This window comes from Asterias rubens, chromosome 3, assembly GCF_902459465.1.
Source record: "Asterias rubens chromosome 3, eAstRub1.3, whole genome shotgun sequence".
Taxonomy (NCBI): Eukaryota; Metazoa; Echinodermata; class Asteroidea; order Forcipulatida; family Asteriidae; genus Asterias; species Asterias rubens.
The window spans coordinates 3,193,867-3,215,797 of record NC_047064.1 but is presented as its reverse complement, the minus strand read 5'-3'; the positions used below and the strand labels follow the sequence as shown (position 1 = coordinate 3,215,797).

The 21,931-nt window shown below is 38.9% G+C and overlaps 1 protein-coding gene across 5 annotated transcripts in view; it reads right to left on the bottom strand.

Moving 5' to 3' along the window:
* Positions 1-21,931, bottom strand: part of LOC117288167 (thrombospondin type-1 domain-containing protein 7A-like) — a 116,788-nt gene that overhangs the window by 16,002 nt on the left and 78,855 nt on the right. For 3 of the 5 annotated variants that reach the window (XM_033768892.1, XM_033768893.1, XM_033768891.1), the window contains 14 exons: positions 19,921-20,085; positions 19,699-19,767; positions 16,100-16,308; positions 8,771-8,957; positions 8,085-8,307; positions 7,543-7,658; positions 6,080-6,295; positions 5,491-5,685; positions 3,869-4,153; positions 3,183-3,361; positions 2,560-2,690; positions 1,629-1,785; positions 1,060-1,329; positions 410-527 (listed from right to left, as the gene is read on the bottom strand). In XM_033768892.1, the coding sequence (XP_033624783.1) occupies positions 410-527; positions 1,060-1,329; positions 1,629-1,785; positions 2,560-2,690; positions 3,183-3,361; positions 3,869-4,153; positions 5,491-5,685; positions 6,080-6,295; positions 7,543-7,658; positions 8,085-8,307; positions 8,771-8,957; positions 16,100-16,308; positions 19,699-19,767; positions 19,921-20,085 (2,520 nt within the window). The remainder of the gene's footprint in view (positions 1-409; positions 528-1,059; positions 1,330-1,628; positions 1,786-2,559; positions 2,691-3,182; positions 3,362-3,868; positions 4,154-5,490; positions 5,686-6,079; positions 6,296-7,542; positions 7,659-8,084; positions 8,308-8,770; positions 8,958-16,099; positions 16,309-19,698; positions 19,768-19,920; positions 20,086-21,931) is intronic. The other 2 variants (XM_033768894.1, XM_033768895.1) reach the window with 2 other exon arrangements.

The window sequence follows — 21,931 nt, the reverse complement described above, 5'->3', positions numbered from 1 at the left end:
TATACTTTCTTGAGTCCTGTGGGAATGAAAATCCAAAGGCATATCACTAGGGGGAGCCCGCTGGTTAGAGGCAGTTCGGAATCCTATAATTTATCAGCGGGTACCATAATGATTTAAAAGATGTTGAATCTTTGAGTTTTTCCTCCTATTTGGAGTTGAGGTTTGAGGTTTACTGCAAAAGAGTTGCTTAATGCTCTTTTGATTTGTAGCAGTAAAACTGTACCCAGTGTTTTTATTACCATAAAGGCCAGAAATGTTGACGCGTGACACAGTTTATAGTCTTTGCTGAGGCCTAAAGACTGTGTCTTTTTTTGATCGCGAGCAAGATTTCCATCGCTCGACCGGCGACCACCGACTATAAACCGGCCTTATTAAAAGAAAACTCCTTCCCGAGGGATGAGCAACTTACCGCTGTGTCCACAAGCCTGGGTACACTTCCCCCAGTCTGACCACGGACTCAGTATACAATCCTCTGGACACTCTACAGAACAAGGTACTGCCAACGACTCTGGCTTAGGAAGGTTCAACTGTAAGGTATGAGAAGAAGAAGGGTAAGGTTGAAAAGTTGTGTGCACCGACCAGCGGGATTTAGCAAAATAAATGAAATCAAATCTTACTTGAGGTATGCCGCAGCACCATGTGTAAATCTCTTTTGAGTAGTGTTGGTTCTGAAAAAAAATTGGTGGTTGACAACTCAACATTTCAACAAGTTGCTCTAATCGTTTTTAGAAAAAGGACTACTTCTGAAGACGATCCGATCATGCTAAGATTCAATATGCGGAGTTGTGAACCACCATTCCTTTCAGAGTCAACCAGAGCAGACTCTTTCTCAAAGGCTAAAAAAAGTGGGGGAAAATGAGACTCTGCTAAGGTCGAAACATCAGGCCTTTAACTATTCAGTTGGTAAGCAGTTTGCAAGAGCTTATTCTATTTGCCAGTTAATTTTACTTTGTTTTATTCAATTCCGTGTGGACTCCTGATATATCTTAAGCTATACATGTTAAGCAAAGGGCGCCACCTCTTGGCAGTTGTTATACATGTGCTGAATATGTTACATACCCTTTCACAGATTGATGGGTCTACCTCCCTTCCGTCATTCAGCAGACACCGAGGTATGCGAACCATCTTCCCCTTCCCGCAAGCAGCTCCTTGCTCCATTATACACGAGCTCCAGTCGGTTGCATTCCATCTATGCGCTGTGCAGTCAACGCCCATATGACACGGCTCGACTTGAAGGGACGGAGGGCAGGTCACACCCCCCTCTGTTAAGGACGAAGGCTGACGGAGAACCGTCCTGGTCCGGTTGTGATAGTGGAGGTTGTCACAGTCCTGAGTAAGCAAGGATAGCAATGTAGCTTTAATACAACAAGTAATGGGATGATGTGGAACGGATAAAACAACTTTTAGTTTTGAAGAAGAAACCCTAAAACAGGGCAAATTCAAGTAACCGTGTAGAGATTAAAAACCTATTTAATAATCAAGGATCTGGTATGAAGCGGGATTCGACTCAAGTTCCAATCTTAAATACGCTTATTGATTCCCTCCCAAGAAATTGGCAACTTAACGTGAGCTTTTTAGGGAATGCTAGTTATCAATTTCCTCAGTTTCTATAAAATCTTCTCCCTTACCTGCGGACAAATCGACCACGCTGTCCAATCACTGACCACACATTCTCCAGAGCATGGCTTGCCGCACTGCCTGGTCATTGATGGACGAATCTGTAGATCACAGAGACTGGAGCTATTGTCCGGTGCATAGGATCCTGGCGGGCCACTTATCTTACACCTGGGGTGAGTGGAAAAAACAACAACAAATTACATAACAAAGAAATTTGATTTAACAAAATTGGGAGTTGATTCAAATCATATTGTTAAGCTTTTCTAAAAGTATTGGGTGTTTTTTAAAGACGGAAAAGGCAGGTAACTTTATTCCTAAAAAAATTTAATGGAAATTTGAGGTTGACTTATTTATAAATCTTTTTCAAACATCAAATGAGTGTACTCTTAAATTATTTTTACTATATAAGTCTGCATTTCCTTGCAGGTGTTGAATAAAAAACTTTTGGACGGTTTTAGGCAAAATAGTTACAGCCGTTGGAAAAATTGGGGAAATATTATGGATGCGAAGGGAACAATTTATTGTAGCTCCTATCACATACTGTTCAATACCCAAATGGGCACAGCAGTCACGTTGCCATAATTGGGTAGGGCTTATGTACTGACAACCTTGCTCCCAGTGGTGTATGATCTCGCTGCACCATTTCCCCCCAGAAGGCCTTACTCTAGATCATAACCCCTGGAAGTGTGACGTTGAAAAGTCAAAATAAATTAGATATCTCTGTCCTGTGGTTGGTCCATTCTGTGTTAAAGACGTACACAGAGTGCGCCGTCAAATGAGGCATCAGGTTATAGAGCAACTTGTCACCTCTCATTCTTATTCAATCTTGTGACGTTTCTTACTGTAAACAGTTTAGAGTGAGTGTTAAAAAACATCTGTATTAAGCCCCATGCAGGTGCTGAAAGGTTTTTCACAAGCGTGCGTGCAGAGCAGAGTATTTACCCGACTTCACGTCGCTGGTGTCCCTGTCCACAGCTCCCATTACCCTGTATAATCTCACATTCTTGCCACGGTCCCTTGAACCAAAGCAGACGACTATGAGCATCAGATCGGCACGGCAAGCGCTGGTATATCTGTCAGATAATACACACAAACAAAGAAGTTCATTTCATTTACTTGAGTTGTGAAGCCAATGACTCTCCAAACAGCAGAACTTAATCACTGTACGAGCCAAGAACCCAAAGGAGAAAAGACAATGAAGGAAGCTTCACTGTGAGATGTGGGAGGAGAACCCAGACTACAAAGTTCATTTGGCTGCCACCACTGGAAAACCGATGTTCCACTGTGCCATCGACCATCAATCGGCATGGCTGATGGCCACGGTTTGGCTGATTCACGGTGAACAAAAGCCACAATATATCACCCCCCCCCCCCCCCAAAAAAAAATAAAATAAAAAATTTAAAATCCTGCACTATTTTATGAGAATGTTTGTTGTCTTTGCTTGGTTAAGTCAAAATGATGGTTTGCCCAAACAAATTTTGCCCCAGGACATTTCGAAACTGAATGCTACCTATAAGCATGAACAAGTTTAGGACATCCCGACTGTAAGTGGTTAAGTACTCACCCTGTTGCCCCTCTCTGGGGTTGGACAGGGCCGACCAACGCTTGATGACTCCTGCATAATCTCTCTCCATCTGATCATCTGTCCAATACCTGATGTCTGACTACATTCACTCCACGAGGACCAAGGGCCGAGCTGACAATCCTCTGGGCAGGGTATCTCACACATCTCAACCGTAAAATCTAACATAAATAATCAAGAATAATGATAAGAATAAACTATGAATAATAGTAAACTTGCGGGAACAACCATGTAAGAAAAACCATAATGCTCTTTTCAGATCCAACACTCCCTCAACAGAGTTTTGTTACATGGTTGTGCCTGCAAGTTTACTATTATTTTATAGCTTATTCTTATTATTAAGACCATGCAAAGCGTAATGATTTCTTATATTGTATCAGTTGCAAGGCATGATATTTGGTTCTACGAAAAATATGGGAACATTTTATTTAGTATAGGCTGACTAACATGTTAAAATGGTTTAGGCTTAAAAAGACTTTTGAGATCAGTTTATTTGTATTATTCCAATGACAAACAAAACATAGCGGTCAAATTTCTAAACGTGAGTTTTTTTTCTTTTGACATTTTAACTGACAAAATGTGATTAAAGAAATAAACCACTTCGAAGAATTTAGATGACTCAGAAATTAATGGTCTCTAAAGAGTTAAGATTCCTTCATCGCTCCTACCTGTATCGCTCCCACACTTTGCAGCATCTACAATCCTCCCCTCCTCATCTATACACATATCCGCCCTATACCGCACCCCGAGACCACACCCACCAGACACGCCCCCTGCTGAATCGCCCATCTGACTGCCGGGCTTGGGAGGACCCTTAAACTGGGAGGGTTCCATGAAGCAATCGGACCAGATCCCCATGGGTTGTAAGCTGTAGTTATGGCACCTACAGGGACTGGTCTCGGCCAGTGGGTACAGCTGCTCATTGGTGCACACTGATAACCGACGACTCAGACCTGCAAAAGAAATATATTATATATATGCTATCATTTGTATTGGGGATGAAGAATATAATTTGTTTTGACCCTTACACCGATGTGTATGAAGCACTATATACTCAAACTGCCTCTAGCCTCTGTGGCCTAGTGGTAAGACATTTGTTCTTTAGCAATGCAAAGGTTGTGGGTTTGAATCCCATCCAAGTGATTTGCTTGTGGATATTTTTTAAAGAACTTAGGAAAGTACCGAGTATACAGTGTATTGTGTTCCAAGTCATTACAAAGGGTTTCTTAACTTAGTTTCTCGTTTTCTGCAAATACTGTACTTTCAGTGTCTTGCATTTTATCTGCCGAGGAGTTTTGCTTGAAGGAAAGAGTTACGTTTGGTAATCACTCTAAAAATTAATGGCAATAAAAACTTTGGGTTGTATACAATAGAAGCCATTTTCTTAAGTTCTTAGTTTTTCATGTCTGGTATCTATTGTCTCTAGTGTGTTACACAATGTATATATTTATATTTTAAAGCGCATCGAGGGATGTTTGATCCATAATGTGATTTGGGAAAGTACCGAGTATACAGTGTATTGTGTTCAAGGTCATTACTGAGATGACTATTAATGCTGTTTTCTTCTTCTTATTATTATTATTATAAATAAGGGAATCAATGTGTGGTGAAGAGGTTTTCAACTCGTGGTTGAATCCCAACAAGGCCTGGTTCTTGATAATTTTACCGAGACGAAGTCGAGGTAAATTATAAAGAACCAGGCCTCGGCGGGTTTAAACCACTAGTTGAAAACCGATTCAACACACTTTGATTCCCATTCATAAATACCTTTTCGGTCAAAAAACATCAACACTTCTTGGTCAAAAGGTAAAATAAATGGCAAAATAAACGATTTCTTTCAACACAACACCACTCCAGCTATGAAATGGTAAAGCCCTCCGTCGTCCTCGGGTAAACAACTCCTTATAAGGGAATGCTGTGCGCGTCGCGCGTATCGCGTGATGTGGCACAACTGTTTCAGCCGTTGCTCTCGACCAATAGGAATGAACAAACTGTCTTATAAGAACAGGTGCAAGGTCGCGTGTCATGCCCATGAATTAACACTTTTTACCGGTCATAAACAAAGGTTTATACACACCCACGTGGTCTCCACCAATAGGAACAGCGAAACTGTCTGAGGTATTTATGAATAATTAATTAATTCCTTTTACCAAAATAAAAACAGTATTGATGGTAAAGAGCAACCCTCAAAAGTTTTCATTTTGAAAAAGAAAATGAAAAAAAAAAAAAAAAAGGTAAACCATTTTAAACATTGCAGAAAAAAAGGGGAAAAAAAGAAAAAGTTTCTCACCAACAAGCCGCCTCCTACGGGTCTTTCTGCCTTTACATGTTTCAGGACAATCGGTCCATCGAGACCATTCAGTAAGTTCACATTCTCCCTCACACAGTATATGGCATGATTGAGAAGCAGCTATCATTGGAGGTCCGTAACGTAGACACAGGTCAACATCCACTTGCATTCCACCTTCACGTTGGCACTGCACCTCTGGAAGACAGTAGAATAAAAGTGGAATTTGTACCTAGTACCCAGTATGACCTGCAGTCGCACTACCTCCACAGGCAACCAAGGTGTCCTAGTACCCAGTATGAGCAACCCAGTTGTACCTAGTACCCAGTATGACCTGCAGTCGCACTACCTCCACAGGCAACCAAGGTGTCCTAGTACCCAATGAGCAACCCAGTTGTACCTAGTACCCAGTATGACCTGCTGTATTACCACATCCACAGGCAACACAGTCCATCCCAGTACCTAGTCATGCCTTACCTCTATCAAAGCAACCCATTACCCCTCACTGTCCTATGGGTTACAATCACCCCACCCCAACAACAGGTAGTTGACAATCACCCATACCTCAACCCAGCACCCAGTCACAGCTTACCTCTTGTCTGTAGCCCGTCTCCACAGGCGTCCCAGTTGCCCCTCTGTCTTCCAATAGGTAACTGACAATCGCCCCACAGACCAGGTACCCAGTCATAGGAGTAGCACGAGTCTGGGACTGGGCACACCTGCCGCTCTTGAAGTTTTGGGCAAGTCTCGCCTCCGTACCTGTCTCTCTTTAAGATGAAGCGGTTTCGTATATGCAGAAATCCAAGACCTTTAATATTTGAAAAGATAATAATGCATTCAAAAATTACAGGGGAGAAAAAATCTCAATGAATATTTCATTGATTTATTCACTTAAATAAGTTGGTAGTTTTAAAAAATTTATGAGGGGACTCAGAAACACACTGTTTTAAAGAATTTGATCGCGATGGAATCGTTGAGGAATTTTAATCACTTAAAAGTGATATTAAAAAATGCAGGTGGACAGGCGTTATATAAATTAAAGGCACTGGACACTTCTGGGAATTATTCAAAATAATTGTTAGCATATTTAATGTTAGCATAAAAACTTACTTGGTAACAAGCAATGGAGAGCTGCTGATAGTATAAAACAATGTGAGAAACGGCTCCCTCTGAAGTAACGTAGTTTTTGAGAAAGAGGTAATTTCTCACTCAAACATTAAAAGACTTCAGGCCAGAAGCCTTTGTTAGGCATCTGAAAGCACATATTTGTGCAACAAGGGTGTTTTTCCATTTGTAATTTTCTGACTTGATGACCAATTGAGGGAGCAACAATTTTCACAGGTTTGTTGGGATACACCAAGTGAGATTACAGGTCTTTGACAATTACCAAATGTGTCCAGTGCCTTTACAGTTTTTAAGTTTGAATAATGCATTACATTCTTTATTCATCAATGACAAAGAAAGTGAAGAGATTCGACGACATCCTCATTAAGGAAACGAAAACATCGATACCTGAGACAGTCTCAAGAAGTCGCTGACGAGACGTCTGAAAGACTCAAGTACCGTGCTTGATCCATTAAAATATATTTTCATGTCCCAGCCTAAAGGCCAATGGTCTTAGGTCCTGGAGCAAAATATGATTAACTTTCCAATGAGAGACTTAAATTGGAGGGCTCTTTTTTACAGTTCTCACCACCAGTAGTGCGTGTTCTCAGACCTAGGCACAATGTACGCGCAAGCTACTGCTGCCACCAGTGTTTGAAAGTCTCCCATTGCTCGACCTAATATTGGATATTTCATATAACACGCACAAACATATTCTGAGCTAAACAAACATGACAATGAAATGAAATGCAAGACTTTTGGGAACACTAGGTGGCAGCAGACTTACCAGGTGTTCTTAAAAAGTGAACACACTCACAACATTAACAATGAAAAGTTATCTGGTAAGTCTTGTTTTCGTTATCGAAGAGGCCAGTGTGACCGGGGGCCTTTAGTCTGCTGCCACCTAGCGTTCAAAAGTCTCAAATTGAAGTCTATCACAACTTTACTCACCAGTTTGGCAGGTTTGTGAGCATTGTGTCCATTCCCCAAAGCCGGTAACAATGCAGTCTTGGGGGCATGGGATGTGGCACTCACGTACACTGTCAGGCTTTCCTTGTTCACTGCATCTGTAATTGTTCAACGCAAACTAAATCAGTGCTTGGAGTAATTTATAACTTTTTCTTTGTTTGAAAAATAAATTGAATCAAACATTCTTTTCTGGAGGGTTTCATTTTGGTCATATCAAACAGAACAAATCGGCTGATAAAAAAAGCAAAGTTAAGTTTTCAGCATTAGGGTAGTTTGATCATATTGATGAGCATTCAGGATTCAATTTAACCTTACTTCTAGGTAAAGAAATGTACAATAAAATAGCCTTTGAGAAAGACTATACAACTAGGGTCAAAACGTCAGGCCATTAACTATTTTTTTCAACAATGAAAGAATGGGACTTTACAGGTCTCAAAATTAGGTGCAAGATGTGCACGATTTACTGGTAAATACATGACTTTCTAGTACAGTTGAAATTCAAACAATTATCATTTTCAGCTTACCTCTTCTCTGGTGCCTCCTTATTTTGCACGGTCCGGACGCACACCATGGATCTAGTCTGGCGCCCAATGGAACACATCCCTTCAACCCCCTCCAACACTACAGGTTTAAGACCACCTAGACATTCGCTCCATTCTGACGTGCTCCAAGCGAACTGGGCGCAGCTGTGTTCGTTACAGGCCCTGGTCTCTATTAGATGCCGTTGGAGAGGGCATTCATGGCCTCCTGTAATCGGCAGAAGATCAGAGAAAAGAATTCAAAACTTATTATTACAGGCACGTAACAACAGGGGTGGCCTTCTTGCCTTAGTCCCCCCCACTTCGTTTCATAGTGAGAATTTAAAGTATAAAACGGGCCAAACCAACTGGCAGCGGTGAGTCTGGATCTTCTTAATCTTAAAACAATATTTCAGCCGATGAGATCTGCCAAGAAACGAAGGTGAAGATGGAACTTTTTATTAGTATCAGGGATTGCGCATATTTGGCAGATTCAAGAGTTCAGACATAACGAAAATTTTACCCTAAAAATTAAAACAAGTTGGAATTTTGCAGTTACTTTGTAAAAACATGAGACTGTATAGCTTACACAGCTGGCACAGTGACAAACAACCAAAGTGCTCCAAGAAAATGTTTTCGCTTTCGCAATTCATGTGAGGTCGTATGAACCAGACTTTATTTATCATCCATACCATTAGAAGGATATGCTCTGATGGTTCTATATCTGGTCTCCATGCCTCCTTTACCGCATGCTTGAGTGCAGGGACTCCACACAGCCCAGTTGTCCACTACGCAGTCATTGGGACACGGCAGCCAACACAATTCAGACATCTCAGGCTTGGGCGTTATACTCAAACATAACTCTTCATCGACAGTATTCTAAGAGAAGATGGAACAAGAGAATCATAACTTGGGTTTGAACTTTTGCATGGTGGCAGTTTAATCAGGGGCCAATTTCATGGAACATGAAGCAAAGTTAAGCACGAAAATAGCTTGCTTATTTTACACATGTTACTGGCCAAAATTCCATGCCATTTACATTGCTTGTGACTTGTATTTAGCTGTTGCTTACTTAGCATAACAATTGAGTGGAGTCTTGGCCAGTAATTTGATTTTACTGAGCAAGTTTCTTTTGCTTAAGCAAAGTTTTGTGCTTAAGCAGCTCCATGAAATTGGGCCAGGTGAGGTTTGTTATAGCACCGTGTACGTGTAATTCCTTCGAGTAGTGTTGGGTCTTGAAAGAACCGGCGTTTCGATCAATATGCTCTGAATCCGATTGTCTTCAGGAGAATGCTAGACTCTCCTAATAATTACCGTGGTGATAGAATGTGCTCATTGTTTGCAAAATGTTTCTAGGTACATCTATTGTGGACAGTAATCAAATATACCATATTCGCAAAGTTTAGAGGCTTAACTTTTACAGGCAACTTAGAGGCAACCAACTGTTGTCAGTAAATTGCCCCGTGCTTAAATACTTTTTTGTGCTTAAGTAGCTCCATGCAAATTGGCCTTGTACAAAAAGTAAAGCAAATATGTGTCAACTGCTTGTGTAGACTTTCTTAAAGGCAGTAGACACTATTGGTAATTACTCAAAATAATTATTGGCATAAAACCTTTCTTGGTGACAAGTAATGGGGAGAGGTTGATGGTATAAAACATTGTGAGAAACTGCTCCCTCTGAAGTGACATAGTTTTTGAGAAAGAAGTAATTTTCCACGAATTTGATTTCGAGACCTCAGATTTAAAACTTGAGGTCTCGAAATAAACCATCTAAACGCACACAACTTCGTGTGACAAGGGTGTTTTTTTCTTTCATTATTATCTCGCAACTTCGACAACTGATTGAGCTCAAATTTTCACAGGCTTGTTATTTTATGCATATGTTGAGATACACCAACTGTGAAGGCTAGTCTTTGACAATTACCAATAGTGTCCACTGCCTTTAAGTAGACATGTCTTGCAGGTCAGTAATCCATGTCAGTTACAATCATTTGTCACAAGTCAAGCAGGAAAACTCATCAAACCCGCTCTTTCACGCTCACTCAAACGTGATTTGTAGAAAAACAAAGTACCTTGTTCCATCACCAAATTATGTTTTTATTGATAAAATAAATATTATACACAGCCACACAATAAGTCTACATTGTAAAATGTGTTGTTTATGACATTGGATAATAAGATTATGGTAACAACGTAACCAAGGTAATGTATTATGACGTTAACGCAATATAATGACGTTATTGCCTTGAGCTGCACCTGAAGGTAATGAACACACAACTTAAAATGCACAATGTTGCCAAATTTAGTATTTAAGAAATCAAAGTGAGAATAACATATTTTTCATAGTATTATCTTATTGGCAGATGCTTGCATTGCTATAGCAACTAGCTTAAAGGGACACATTGCCTCCAGATGTGGTTCTTTGGGTTATCAGGCTTTTGAGTCATAGTTTAGTAGTACGCTTTTGTTTATCCTGGCCGTCTTAGAATGGATTGTTGTCCCTTCCTCATCCTTCCTCCACATCACGTACCTGTCCTGTACCCTTTTGTCTAATCCCGCTCCTCTAGTTACCCTGTGTTTAAGTTACCTTTTTTGAAGTCTTATTATCCTCTGTTTTACTTGTATGTATTTGTTTTTGACACTGGCCAAATAAACAATAATAATAATAATAATAATAATAATAATAATAATAATAATAATAATAATAATAATAATAATAATAATAATAATAATAATAATAATAATAATAATAATAATAATAATAATAATAATAATAATAATAATAATAATAATAACAATAACAATAACAATAATAATAATAATAACAATGCTTGTGGCTCTGAAACATCAGACAGTACAAAGGAGGGCTATTTTCCAATACATTTTTTACTTTAAATAGATCCTGAAACAAAAAATAAATATCAATAAAAGATACTTGAAGTGAAGTATTTGGCATATTGTATGTAGCATACACAAAAGTATTTTATTGTTTTTGGTTTTGATACAGCGTGTGTCAAAATCCATTAACGATTTCCATGCCTCTGTAAAAAACTAACTGCCAATACAACTTTAAGTCTGAACTGAAATACAACTATAAAAACACTCATTTCAATTTGTGTTCATTATCGTACAAAGTCACCATGAAAAGGTGTTTTTGAAAAAAAAGAAGTTATATTTAAAGATGGCACAATGTCAGCAGTTGCGCAAACGTGTTTTTGCAAACTGAACCTCTGAGGTCTCCCTACGGCTTTTTATGAATGTAATATTCTATACCTGCTAGTTCATTTCAACATTTTATCTAGAAAGGTGTTTTTTTCCTTCTTCCTTTTATCATGAGCATAGTATTATGTATAAAACATCCCAAGGCAATGGCTCGGAGAAACGGGTGAAACGCATCGCTATCATGCATGCCAAACGAATCAAGTAGACATAGATATTGATTTTTTTTTTTTTTCCGCTATAAAGAAGTTCAAAGGGGTGCCTGGCGACTCAAAGACCACATTGATATAAAAAATAAATACAGATATATATATAAGATAATCAAGACGAAAATTAAAATCAGTGTATACATGACATTTAAGAATGTTGTTTTGTCACGATCAAGCTTATAAATCCTTATCATAGCCACGGCTATAACCCAAGGACTGTTCACGTAACAGTCCGACTGTTTTACTTGTGCTCCACCATAGATAAGAAAAATGAAGGTAGTCAAAAAACCTCCCCATTTCACAAGTACAAGACGAGCATAATGAACTTCCCCGAAGCCGGAGGCGTTTATTTTTTCATTAAAAGTAGAGACACAGAGAGAGAGAGTGTGTGGCGGGGCTGCTAGATTTGATTTAAGGTTCTGCCTTGCGCACCAACAAAACAATGTCAACCTTGGTTGTAGCGCAAGGAGAACAGCGATGTTGATTTTCTTTCTTCTTCTTCTCCGCCTTCTGTCTCAAGAAATGAAGAACCTTAGAAAGAAGAATGAGACAGACATAGACAACAGGGAGCCAATGCATGGATTAGGCTGGCTTCGTCTCTAAGGAGAAGTGGCAGGTTGTGTATGCTTTTCAAGCTGGTTCAACAACCCCCCCCCCCCCCCCCTCTCTCTCTCTCTCTCTCTCTCTCTCTTTCGGAGACAAGGAGGATGAGAATTATACATAATTGTTTTAATAGATTTTATTGTTTGTTTGTTTTAGACAACTTCCTCATGGACAATCCTTGGGTGGCTCCTCGTTTACTTTAGAGTCTAATTAAACTGACATTATTCAATGCTGGATTCAATGATTTTAGGTCAGGGAACCGACATTATGCTCGCAAACTTTGTATATGTCTGTTGGATTTTTTTATGAAAACAAAAAATTCATTCAGTAGGATTTAAAATACAATCAATTTCAGACTTATAATTTCTGATTGCGGGTATAAAATTTACCCCCCCCCCCCCAAAAAAAAGAAGAAAACCACCCACAAAAAACTAAAGGACCAAACACCAGTTAAACAAACAGTGATATAAAGTCACCAGTACATCACAAAAACGTTTGTATCATAAACTTTGGTGTGATCCCTGGCTATACAGCAGTTAACAGTTGCATGGCTTCTGACTGGCACCCCAAACAAAGATATTGATAACATAGGGAGACCGCCAACTTAGGACAAGATAGCTCAGTTGGAGCGCCTTGAAGTCATTGGTTCAAATCCCGCTCTACTTCGTCAATTATTCTTTGTTTGACCCTAAATCAATTAAAAAGCAATTACCCAATCAGATCAGATTCCCTTGTGGATTATTAAGGGAATCAATGTGTGGTTAAAAGGTTTTCAACTAGTGGTTTAATCCCAACGAGGCCTGGTTCTTGATAATTTTACCGAGACGAAGTCGAGGTAAATTATCAAGAACCAGGCCTCTGTGTATCGCGTGATGTACGCAACTGTCCCTGCCAATGCTCTCGACCAATAGATATGAAGAAACTATCTTATAAGAACAGGTGCAATGGCTCGCGTGTCACGCCCATGTTTCAACACTTTTTACTGGTCATAAACAACGGTTTATACACACCCACGTGACGCGCTCTCCACCAATAGGAATAGCGAAACTGTCTGAGGTATTTATGAATATTTAATAATTCTAATACAGTTGATAAAGATAAAGACACCTCCCAAGTAAATAATTAGAAAAACAATGATATTTAAAAGTGTTGTTGAAAGAACTTCTTTAAGCCATTGCAGCCGACTAGAAAATCTCCACCTTACCAATGTTGCACTTCTTGCTTTAATCCCTACCAGGCTACACGTGTATTTGCAATGGTAATGACCAACTGCGGACGGCAAACTCGTGTTTCCTTCGACTTGATGTCACCAGTATTATCGATGGTTCTGATCATGTTTCTATGCCCTGTCCTATACACCGGGCTACATTTCATCCGCATTGTTTATTTATTTATCTTGATGGGGTAGAAGGGGGGGATAAATTAATGTCTTTTGGGGGTAATCTTCTGCCAGCGTGTCTTCTTAACGAGCTCGAGTATGAATAAAACAAGATTTTGACAATCTGTTTTGGCTGATTATACTGAAATAATGACTCCCCAAGGGTGGGACGGGGGTTAGGAAAGTGCACTTTACGTGCTTAGGCTCAACACATTTTCTATGTTTCAATGAATTTGATATAAGGTAGGGGATGGTTCATTAATGGTGTTTGGTGCAGCACATTATTACATTACTATCTCTATAACAAAAATGAAAATGTTTTTGGAGGAGGGGGGATTTCTGTACACAAGTATAAAGAGTGTGCCTACTACACGGCATGGGAACATTTTGGGTATTAATTTTTAAAAGTTCTGTAATTCTCATATTTTCATTGTTCACTTTTTTGTGTGTAATCTTTTAGGTTTGTATTTAGTTGTTTGTCTTCCTTTTAAGGACCCCAATGGAAATAAGCGGTTTTCAGCTTTTTCCTTTACTCTGTATGCTTGATTTTAGTGCCGAATAAATAAATAAAAATAATAATAACAGCCCATGTCAGAATTTATCTCAATTCTCCCATAATAGAATCATCCCCACATCCCTAAATCACTCCTCACCTCCCAAGCCACTGCAGCAACGTTATCAAACTCAAAATGTCACATTGATTTCTCTTCCAATTCAACTCATATAAAACCTCACAAATCATGTTTTTTATTTTGCTATTTGTATATACCAGCCGGGGAAGAGTATCACCAGTGTGACAGTGCCCTTGATAATTTACAATCCAACAGCAGCTGAATAGACATGATATAACTAAAATAACACCAGCTTCACATTTCATCATTTGAAAACATCCTCCCAACATTATTTTTAAAACAAGACAAATCATGTTTTTTATTTTGTTGTTTGTATATACTGGCTGGGGAAAAGTATCGCCTGTGTGACAGTGGCAGTGTTAATTTACAATCCAACAGCTGAATAGACATGATATAATTCAACTGACACCAACCTCACATTTCATCATTTTAAAACAACCTCCCAAATTTTGGGGTAAAACAATTTCTTTGCATGATTTACATCCCATTTCTGTGTTATTTTATAATATGAATTATTGACACGACAGGTGTTGATTGGTTTTAAACGGTCGCTGAACAGGAAATTAATCATGTTGTCAATAGACGAGTTTCCCGCTCAACAACTGTCCGGTTTTAAGCTTTCAATTTATTCTCTCAATGGTATTAAGGTCAAATCACTTCATATTTAATGGATTCAAATAACTCAGTGACTGTTCAATCACTTTCTACAATTCCTGGTAAAATTCGCTGTCCATCTCCACCCCCCCCCCCCCCCCGATTGATGTATTTCGCTAAAGCGTGGTTGGGTAAGGCCTATTATTAAGTAGGTCTTCAATTAACAGTAGGGTTTTATAGCTTTGATGGTTAGTGTAGCACATTTTCAGTTTCATTTGTAGCACATTTTCAACTGTTGAATTTCCCTCATTGCAGTGGTTTGTATTATTATACATTTCCATATATAGAGTATTTTAAGTGACTTGTACTTTCTTCGTGTTTTTTTAAAATGTTTTATTAGAAATCTTGTCTAATTATTTTTCAATGCTTCTTTAAAATTCACTTTGAAAATCATCCAGGTTTTTAACATAATTGAATAAAATTTTGCAAACAAATTTAATGGCCTGACATTTTGACCCTAGCGGAGTCTTTCTCAAAGGCTAAAATGAAAACATTAAATTTTCAAATTTAATCTTGATAATTAGTGATCTACGCATTAACAGCAATACCTGATTCAAACAGGAAACTGCCTAGCATACAAAACTGTGAACAGTCTTTTTCAGTTCTCATAAACATTAACAAAAAGGCAGAGAGAGAGAAAAATCAGCTGATCACCTGAAAACACGCATGCCTGATGATGGAGATGGGTAAATTTCTCTCAATTCGGACAAAAAGCACTTTACCGGTACTGGGGCCTTATTCAATAACCCCCTACTTAAACCTCAATCTAGTGATTGCTTTCTTTTATTCTTTGACAAACAACCTTTCACACTTCAATCATAAGACCTTCAATCAAAGCCTCACTTTCTTAAAGGACATTTAAAGACCCTGGAAATTTTTGGCTGTATAATTAACTTTATATAGGATTTGAGGCATTGCATGGTGAGGTATCAATGTATATTTGGTTTGCGGTAACACCATGTGTGTATCTACTTGTCAGGTAGAGTTGTTCTTAGGGAACTGTCTTGCTTTATTCTACTGCCGTGGAGTAGATAATCAGAGGTTCGGGAGACTTCTCAGTTCTGAACTTTACCAAGAAAAAAAAAAGGGAATCGGAATTCGCAAGGACGAGAATCAAACTTATCGAGGCCTGTAGATTTTTTTTCTCCTTGGGTTGATTCATTACAGTCAGCACTTCGCAGCTGCGGTGACAAACTTCACAGCCACGTAACTAATCCCCAACGCAAATGTTTCAAATAAAACCATTAAAAAGAAACAAGGACATTTGATTGATACATTACTGAACTGAAAAAGAATTTCAAATTTTAGTGGAGGAATTTATCTTACTTGATTAACGTCCAAGCAGGTGATATTCAGGTCTTGGGTGCCTTCCCCGCATCTCGCCGTGCTGTCGACCGGGACGCAGGCGCCCAGATCGTCTGCGTGCCATTTGAAGCAGAATGCGATGTCGCACGGCGCATACTCGGTCAAGTGAGGACAGTCTACTCCCCCGTGCTCCGCTTCGGTGGCAACTTCTCGTTCTCTGATTTTGTGACCTGGAAGAGATATAAACAGGCATTAGGCCGGTCAGAAAACAGGATTTCAAGCTTTCCTGGAAAAAACAATCTCTCTGTGTTAGCTTCGGGATCTGTATAGCACTTACTCAAATTGAGTATTTAAGTAACCTCCATGCGTTAGAATGCTTTGTAAAGTTTTAATCGCAGAGCGTCAAACACCATGCATTTAATACAAATTTCTTCTACGTCACTTGGAATAAGTGATATGTACGCACAAAAAGTCACAGTAATTAAACCACACTGCCAGTAGGAAAAGCATCAGTGATGAATCCCATCTGTATAAATACATTTTTTTTCTCATCAAAATTCACTCACACATGCCTTGTCAAACATGTCTGCTCATCAACTTCATGGCAAACATAAACTCGTTTGCAGCAAGCAACATTCAAGAAGACTGAACAAACTGGATGCCAAAGCCATTGTACAGAGTTTTCACGCTTGGCTCAACAAATGACAAATCCACATGTAGAAAGACATATTAAGTGCTATAGCCCGAGAATCCATAGCACAAAAAAAACAAAGTGACACAGGGATACGCCTGTACATCTACTGGAACAGAATTTTCACCAAACATTGGACACATACAGACAGTGTGTACAAACACTTGCACAGATACTTCCAAAAAACATTTGCACAAATTTCGTCCAAAATTGTGTAGCTGAGGTAATTGATCAACACGTCCTGAGTAATTGAAAAAACACAGAATGGAGATATTAAAAACCAATAGTACAATGGTTTGAAACTATTCTTCAGAAAAAAACTGTTCGAATGAAAAATAAATCAATCAATCAAATCAAAGAATTGAAATCATGGCAAATCAACATCACACCGAACTGTCCAAAATAGAGAGAACAAAATGTGACTTCAGTTGATAAAAAATACAAAGTGAAAAAGGAAAATGATTTTAATAGACAGCAAAATACACACTTGGAAAATGAATTTATGTTAAGTTATATTTTTCATATAAAAATACACAACATGAACCAGAAAGCACAGCAAGAGGATACCCCTGAACAAAGATATTGACAAAATAGGGAGACCACCAACATGAGAGCTAGATATCTAAGTCGGTAGAGCGATGGCACGTTAATCCGGACACAGGTTCAAGTCTCGTTTTAGTCAATTTCTTTGTTTAACTTTTTTTTTACCCAAAAAGTTTACCTTGTGGTTTATTACCTGATATTCTTTATACTTCAAGATTAAAATAAACATGTAAACATGTGAAGAGTATGACATAAACTTGTGAAGAGTATGACATAAACTTGTAAGAGGAACGTTTATAAAAAAAATGACACAAGTGGTGGTACCCGGTCTATCACTGTTTATTTTCTTCTTCCATGGGCAATAGGTTAAAAAGCAAGCTTCATTCATGGGTAGGATTCAACGCTGATACCAACTTTACGACACTGCTGTGATTTTGGCGTTGCAGATTGACCAATGAGACACATTGTATCATTCCAAACTAACTTCTGACCAATCAGGTGTATCTATCAAGTGTCATTCAATAAGTCTTAACCAATCAGATGCAGATTCAGTCATGAGCTCACCTTGACTCATCAGAAAGATCAAGTTCATGTCAAATTCAGGGCTTGAATTTGGAGGGAAAATCCAAACTACTGCAGGGGTTGCAGCTCAACATTTGTAACGGGGCAAATTTGTTGTTCACAAGACCAGGGCCCAACTTCATGGCTCTGCTTACCGCCGAATTCTGCGCTTACGAACACGATTCCCCGCTTACGTGCAAGCGCCGAATTACTGCGCTAGCCTTGTAATTGTAGAATGCCTAGTAACGTGGAGTACACATGTGCAGAAGCCAAAGTTCGCCGCTAACCTGTGAAATAGGCTTGCCGTAAGCACAGAATTCCCTGCTTCCGTAAGCGCCGATTCTGTGCTTACGGTAAGCAGATCCATGAAATTGGGCCCAGATTCAAAATGAGTTGAACAAGCACCAAAAGTAATTCTACCTATTTGCTACTTCGATACTCAGCAGAATTGAAAGATATATCCGATTCATTTTGAACTTTTTCCATAAAGATACAACACAAAAAGGTATTACTGTTATTAGTCAATTGAAAAACACAAGACCACCAGGCGTGTCCGTTCGTGGTTTTACTGGGCCATGTTAAGGAGCCCTGGAAATACATTCAAAGTCACTAGAAATAACATTAAAGGGTTTGATACATCATTGGTTTTTAGTATGCATTCATTTTAATCCTTGAATTAAAAACAAACAAGAAAACCCAAAACTGAGGGTATAATAGTTTATGGAAATATCAAATTGCACTAAAAACATCTACTATACAAATTTGTACACATGTGCACATGTGTATGTTTCTCGTTGTTTTTTGGTTTTTTTTTTTTCAAGGAGCTGAGTGCCCGAGGGACAGTTTTCTTGCCCACTCCAATATTTCACACTCTATTTTTGAGACAATTAAAATGCAGATTAGTTACAGTAACCAATCATATATCAGTTACCTTCAAGATTTAATAACATGCAAATACAATCTCTAAAGATGCTAACTTGAGTCCACTAGAACAGGGGGTTTGTAAGACTTTCACTGGACCAGGAATTATCTTTACACATTCTGAAATATTTCATTCTTCCCTGATTTAACCAATTCACGTCAGATGACATGATTTTCCAGACTTATGTGAAATTTGTTAACACATCCAAAGTAGGCTTGTCTGCATGAACTTGTTTGGTTGTTGGGTTTCTGGCCCAATATAAGGTCACTGGACTCTGGCTAGTGGGCCAGTGGTGGACCACTCTCCTCTGCAAGACACTAGAGAAATACCTGATCAGACAATCACAAATGGTGACAGTAAAGACTGTTTTGAAATTAGAGGGGCACAAGGGGTAAGGGGCCACGGCCAATACAGAAAGGCATGCAGAGATAATTTTGTTTTGCTCGTTTTCTTAAGAAACAACAAAACAAAATTATTGTATTTGTAAAACACTCCAAATATTGACTGTAAAATGCAACACAGTGGTCTTTCTTTCCCGAGAAAATATGCAACTATTGATCTCGCAATTCCACTGAAAACAAACAAACCACTGGAAAGGCGTCGTCAAATTTGAACGATCACTAACAGCAAGCGGTTGATAAAGAAGCTTTAGTCATGGTTAGTTTTATAGAAGCAAACAAGTAAACATTCCAATCTCTCGTACTTGTCGAAGTCAAACCTTGCTCAAGAAAAGCTACGGAATAGAACGTCACGACAACGGCACATTACACACAGAGCGAAGTGCACGGGTGCAGAGTTACAAGTGACTGGCATCACTAGTGGTGGGAGGTAATATGCTTCGGTGAGTTTGCTCAAAGAGGGGGAATAAAAAGAGGAAAGAAGAGGGTACTTGAAGTCACTTGCCTTCGATGACGTCGTCCAGGGTTCGATCCCAAACCGGGGTGGAAAGTGGATTAGGGTTTTCAGACTCTGCTTCGAAGGTGGGAAAGAGAAATCGGTGAAAAGAAAAAATGGCAGAAAGATGGTTGATAATGTTCTAGAAAAAAAGTAATCATAGCTGGTTAAGGAAGAGAAAGAGAGAAGAGCCATTTTTGTTTTGCAGCCAGTGTTTCATTATCCTCTTACCTTTGAGTTTCTTAGAGCTTTGCGGACTGCATTGGTCTGAGACACACTCGCTCCACTGGCTCCATGGAGTGACCTGGCAGGGAGCTGGGCATGGTACACCACACTGACCAACCGGCTCTGGCTTAGCGTTGGGATTACACAGGGAGGAAGCGACTGGTGCTAGATCTAGAGTGTGGAAAGTTAGAAGATAAATTATTGCACTCCTTGTGAAATGTCTGTGAAATTGCATGTGACAAGCACCCTTCACACAAGAGCAATTTAGCAAGGGTCCCTGGCAAGGTTATAAAATTTTAGAAAAATGTACCTGTGTGAAAGAACAGTAGTTAATGCTACATTAATATTGATTTAGTCAGTCAGGTAATCAATATAATTTACCTGGACCATTTCAGATTTTATTACACTTGAAAATTTATGTATATTTCCAGATTAGTTAAGTTTTATAGCAGTACCATTTTTTTTTTAAAAAGACAAGACCTCCTTCACCCGAAAATCTTTTCACAAAACTACTTTGGTGCACGATGTTATCATACTATGATTTTAATAAGATGACTGATTCAACAGTATTGAAACCAATCAAGGTTCCAAAATGAGCAGTGCGTAAATACACCAAAAGAATTTATTTAATCTGAACTTTGGTAGCACTCTAAGGAACTATGCCATCAAATAACGCAATATATATAAAAACAACCTGGGAGTTCAAATGACGCCCTCAGTATACCCTCTAAAAATAAATAAAACCATGAGACAACACCTTGCAGGCTTTATCCCGATAGGTCACTGGACTTCCGAGTTAACAAAATGAGATAATAAACAAAATATAAAAAACATCTTTAGGAGCGCTAATGAAAAGTTCAACAGCTTTTAGCGGACTAACATTACAATTTTCAATCACACCTTGGCCAAAATTACAGGAAGGATTCTTCGGAGTAAAGATCTTCTATTCTCGACACAAGAACTCCTTATAAAAAAGAATTATCATATCGGATGTCTTAGATTACGCCCACCTTGCTGGCAAGAGCTCTCTCAAGCTAGTATTTCCTTAACATCATTTTCAAAGCTAGTAGATTATTCTCAGTGTACACATAACCTTAAATATAATCGATCGGGCTGAATTCTCCTGTTTCTTTACGTCTTTTTTTCCATATAACCGCAGCGCTGTTTCTTTTTCACGAAGAAACCTTTTTAATTTCTTGGTGTTTTTATTGCAATGGTGATGTCTAAGGTTACTTTGAGGCAAGTGTATAGCTTTGGGAAAGTGTTACTAGACTATGAAGAACTGTTAAAGGAAGTGGAAACTATTTTAGGAACTAAATCTGTATGAGCCTTTCTTACATACCTTAGTGGCAACAAGCAAACTTCCATTTTGCCAATCCATTAATGGTATAGTGACTTGATCTCTTTTTAGCTGAAAATCTTTCGGAAGGAGGTCATGCCCTCAGTTGCAAATGTTTTCAATTGAAATTTGTACTTATGTCAACTATATGGCGCTCCGAAAACTGTTAAGCTTTTCCAAGCATTGCCTTCCAATTTGAAGAGATTGCATAATAGCAACCTGGTTTCTTTTACCATCATTGGATAAATCGGATAAATCTTCCTCATTTCAAGCATGGATATGGAGTGTAAACGTGGACAGAACTACAGCTTTATAACAAATGGGCAGTGCTTAGCTTGGGCGTTTTATTTATTTGTAAGCTTGCAGGCCTGATACTTCACGGAGGCAATGCCTCCATGCCCCCTGGCCATTGCCTTAGTGCTCTTGAAATGGTCCAGAGGAAATTAAAAATTTCCTTATAGGGTGTCCTCATCAGGAGAAAATGTCTTGTACCCTTACCCTTTCAAAAACGAAGCATATAGGCCTGAGCTTTGTCAACTAAAGTTGTCAATGGTTCAGAAGAGGGGATATGAGTGCAGTCAACTAAGTTGCCAATGGTAAGTGGCTTAAGTCGCCTATGGTAAGGAGGGTTAAGACTCTCCAAGAGATACTCTGAAGAGAAAAGTACAACGCTTTAAG